This window comes from Eimeria tenella, genomic scaffold (genome assembly GCF_000499545.2).
Source record: "Eimeria tenella Houghton genomic scaffold, Eth_scaff222, whole genome shotgun sequence".
Lineage (NCBI taxonomy): Eukaryota > Apicomplexa > Conoidasida > Eucoccidiorida > Eimeriidae > Eimeria > Eimeria tenella.
Window position 1 is genome coordinate 1 of NW_013542076.1, and position 3309 is coordinate 3309.

The 3309-nt window shown below is 64.3% G+C and overlaps 1 protein-coding gene across 1 annotated transcript in view; it reads right to left on the reverse strand.

The window, feature by feature from the left end:
- Positions 1-110: 110 nt before the first annotated feature.
- The window catches only part of ETH_00028635 (uncharacterized protein), a gene marked incomplete at both ends in the record, with an annotated part of 3933 nt that continues 734 nt past the window's right edge, over positions 111-3309 (reverse strand). The window contains 2 exons of the mRNA XM_013374708.1: positions 111-376; positions 705-3308. Of these exons, the coding sequence (XP_013230162.1) occupies positions 111-376; positions 705-3308 (2870 nt within the window). The remainder of the gene's footprint in view (positions 377-704; position 3309) is intronic.

The window sequence follows — 3309 nt, forward strand, 5'->3', positions numbered from 1 at the left end:
TTATTTATTATTCATTTATTATTATTTATTATTTACTATTCAAAAACAAATCAAAAAGTATCACCCATGTGCAGCAGTACAGACACAGCAGTGTTCTCGTGCAACTGCTGCTACAGCGGCACTTGCTGCAGCCCTAACGCAGCAAATCCATCCCCCAAACACGGCGAAAGCCCCTGCTGCTGCTGCTGCTGCTGCTGTTGCTGCTGCTGCTGCTGCTGCAGCGTGGGGCGCACCTGTTCCGCCCTGATGAGGGCCCACTGCAGACGCGTGACAGCAGTGAGGCCCTGGGGCGGCAGCGGCAGCTGCTCCTCCGGCAGCACGTAGACCGGACCACTGCTCCTCCCTGGTCCACCGCCGGCTTGCTTCTTGGGGGGCCCTGGGAGACGCAGCAGCAGGAACAGCAGGAGCAACAGCAGCAGCAAAGGCAAGGGCAGCGAGGGTTCCACAAGGCGGTCCAAATCATCCCAGCAAACACTGCTGCAGCAGCAGGAAGCGCAGCACCAGCAGCAGCACGCACAGCAGCAGCAGCAGCACGCGCAGCAGCAAAAGCACGGCAGACACAGCAAAGCCCCACGCCAGCACAAACAAATCAAACCCCACAACTCCCGCTACTCAGCTATTTAAAAAGTTAGATAGCTAGCCAGCTAGCTAGCTAGCTAGCTGGCTAGCTAGCTAGCCAGCTAGCTAGGTGCAATAGATCTCACCTCCTTTCTTTCCACCTGGAGGCGGGGGGCCCCTTCCAGGGGGCCCCTTGCCCCCCGGGGGCGGCGGGGCCTTTCCCGGGGGGGCCCCGTTGGCTCCTGGCGGGGGCCCCGGGGGCCTTCCAGCCCCAGGGGGGGGCCCCGGGGGCGCCCCCCGGGCCCCCGGAGGGGGCCCCGGCGGCTTGCCCTTAGCAGCAGCAGGGGGGCCCCAAGCCTTGAAGCCAGGCGGCAGCCCCGGCGCTTTGCCTTTGGGTACTGCTGCTGCTGCTGTGGGGGCCCCTGAGGGGGCCCCCGGAGGGGACCCCGGAGGCCGCGCTTTGGGGGCCCCCAAGGGGGACCCCGGGGGGGGCCCTGGCGGGGTGGCTTTGGGGGCCCCCGCCCCTGCTGATGCTCCTGCTGCTGCTGCTGCTCCAGGGGGAGGGCCCGGGGGCTTGGCCTTCAGCCGCGCTGCAGCCCCTGGGGCTCCCGCTGCTGCTGCTGCTGCTGCTGCTGTGCCCGGAGGGGGCCCCGGTGGCTTCGCCTTGAGCACTGAGGGGGCCCCCTTAGGGGCCCCTGTGGGGGCCCCCGCTGGCTTCACCCCTTTGGGGGCCCCTGGAGCTGCATCTGCACCAACTTGAGTGTCATCCGGGGGCCCCAGGGGCCCTCCAAGGGGCCCCCCGGGGGGCCCCCTGGGGGGCCCCCCATGGGGTCCACATATATCTGGCTCCGTCTGTGTGGCGGTGTCTTTCTTCTGTGCTGGAGATAAGGCCGTGCTGCTGCAGGCAGGGCACATTCCTGCTGCTGCTGCTGCTGATGCTGGTGCCGGCTCTGCTGCTGCTGCTGCTGCCTGCCGGAAGCCCGCAGGTGAGGGGGCCGCATCTGCACTGGAGCCTTCCTTCGCAGGGCTGCTGCTGCGGCTGCTAGCGTCATTGCTGCCGCTGGTCCTGCTGCTGCTGCTGCTGCTGCCGCTGCTGCTGATGCTGCTGCTTTGCTGCCCTGCCGATGGAGATACAGGAACCTCGTTATCCACTTGCTGCTCCTGTGCGCTCCCCGGAGCTTCTGCTGCTGCAGCTGTCGCTTGAAGTTCTTTACTCTGCTGCTCCTGCTGCAGCTGGTGCTGCTCTTGCTGCTGCTGCTGCTGCTCTCCGTTCTGCTTTCGCGCTTGGACTTCCTTAGTCTCCTGCTCCTGCTGCAGCTGGTGCTGCACTTGCGGCTGCTGCTGCTGCTGCTCTCCGTTCTGCTTTCGGAGAGTCTTAAGCGGCAAAAGTCTCAGGAGCTGCAGCTTCCGCTGCTGCCGCTGCTGCTGCTGCTGCAGCGTCGGGGGGAGCACGAGAGGGCCCAGAGGAGACGAAGAACACATGCCAGGCAGCGACCATGCTCTGGAGCGGTAGGGACCTGCTGCTGCTGCTGCTGCTGCTGCTGCTGCTACTGCTGCTGCTCCGGCTTCTTGAGCACCCACATGGCCGACAATAGCAACTGAAGGCTCTAAAACGGCTGCAGGATGCTGCTGTTGCTGCTGCTGTTGTTCCTGCTGCTGCTGCCGCTGCTTTTGCTCTTGCTGTTCCTGAAGTGTCTGCTGCTGCTGCTGTTGCTGCTCGTAATCGTGCTGCAATTCCTGCTTGTTCTGCGGCACACTGCGCACGGCCTGCTCTTGCTGCTGCTGCTGCAGCTCTGGTTGACGCATTTCCTCGTGCTGCTGCTGTTGCTGCTGCTGCGGCTCCGGCCGCCGAATTTTCTTGTGCTCCGGCTGTTGCTGCTGCGGCTCTGGTAGCTGTATTTCCCCGTGCTGCTGCTGCGGCGGCGGCGGCTCGAGCAGCTGCAGTTGCTCATTCCGCTGCTGCTGCTGCTGCTGTTCCTGCTGCCGGGGCTCTTGAGGTTCAGGCGCTTCCTGCTCCAGTCCTTTTCGCTGTTGCTGCTGCTGTTCCTCTTGCTGTTGCTGCTGCTCCTGTCGCTGCTGCTGCATGGACGGCGAGACCGTTTGAGCACTAAACGGCTGTATTGCAAATTGCTGCTCTTGCCGCTCCGTTTGCTCCCGCTGCTCCTGCTGCTGCAGCTGCTGTTCCTGCTGTCCCTGCTCCTGCTTCTGCCGCTGCTCCTGCTCCTCCTGCTGCTGCTTCTGCTGCTGCAGCTGCTCCTGCTGCTGCTGCTTCTGCAGGTCCTGCCCCTGCTGCAGCTGCTGCTCCTCCTGCTGCTGCTCCTGCTGCTGCTGCTTCTGCTGCTGCTGCTCCTGCAGCTGCAGCGACGGATTGGCAGGAATAGGCACCTGCTGCTGCTGCAGTTCCATGGACTCGTCCTGCTGCTGCAGCTGCATCTGTTGCTGCTGCTGCCGCTGTTGCTCGGTCTCCATTAGGTGCGGAGACCTAGGGCCTGGTGGCAGCAACGCCTGCCGCTGCTGCTGCTGCTGCTCTTGCTGCTGGGACTGTCCCGGCGACGCGGGAGCCTGTTTAGTCTCCTGCTGCAGCAGCTGTTGCTGTTGCCGCTGCAGCTGCTGCTGCCGCTGCAGCTGCTGCTTCTGCTGCTGCACCCTCACGAGCGCTTCTTGGAGAGACTTTGCTGCCTCCTCCAGCAGCATTGCAACGGAGTCGCTGCTGCTGGGGGACCGGCCAGCTGCTGCTGCTGCTGCTGCTGC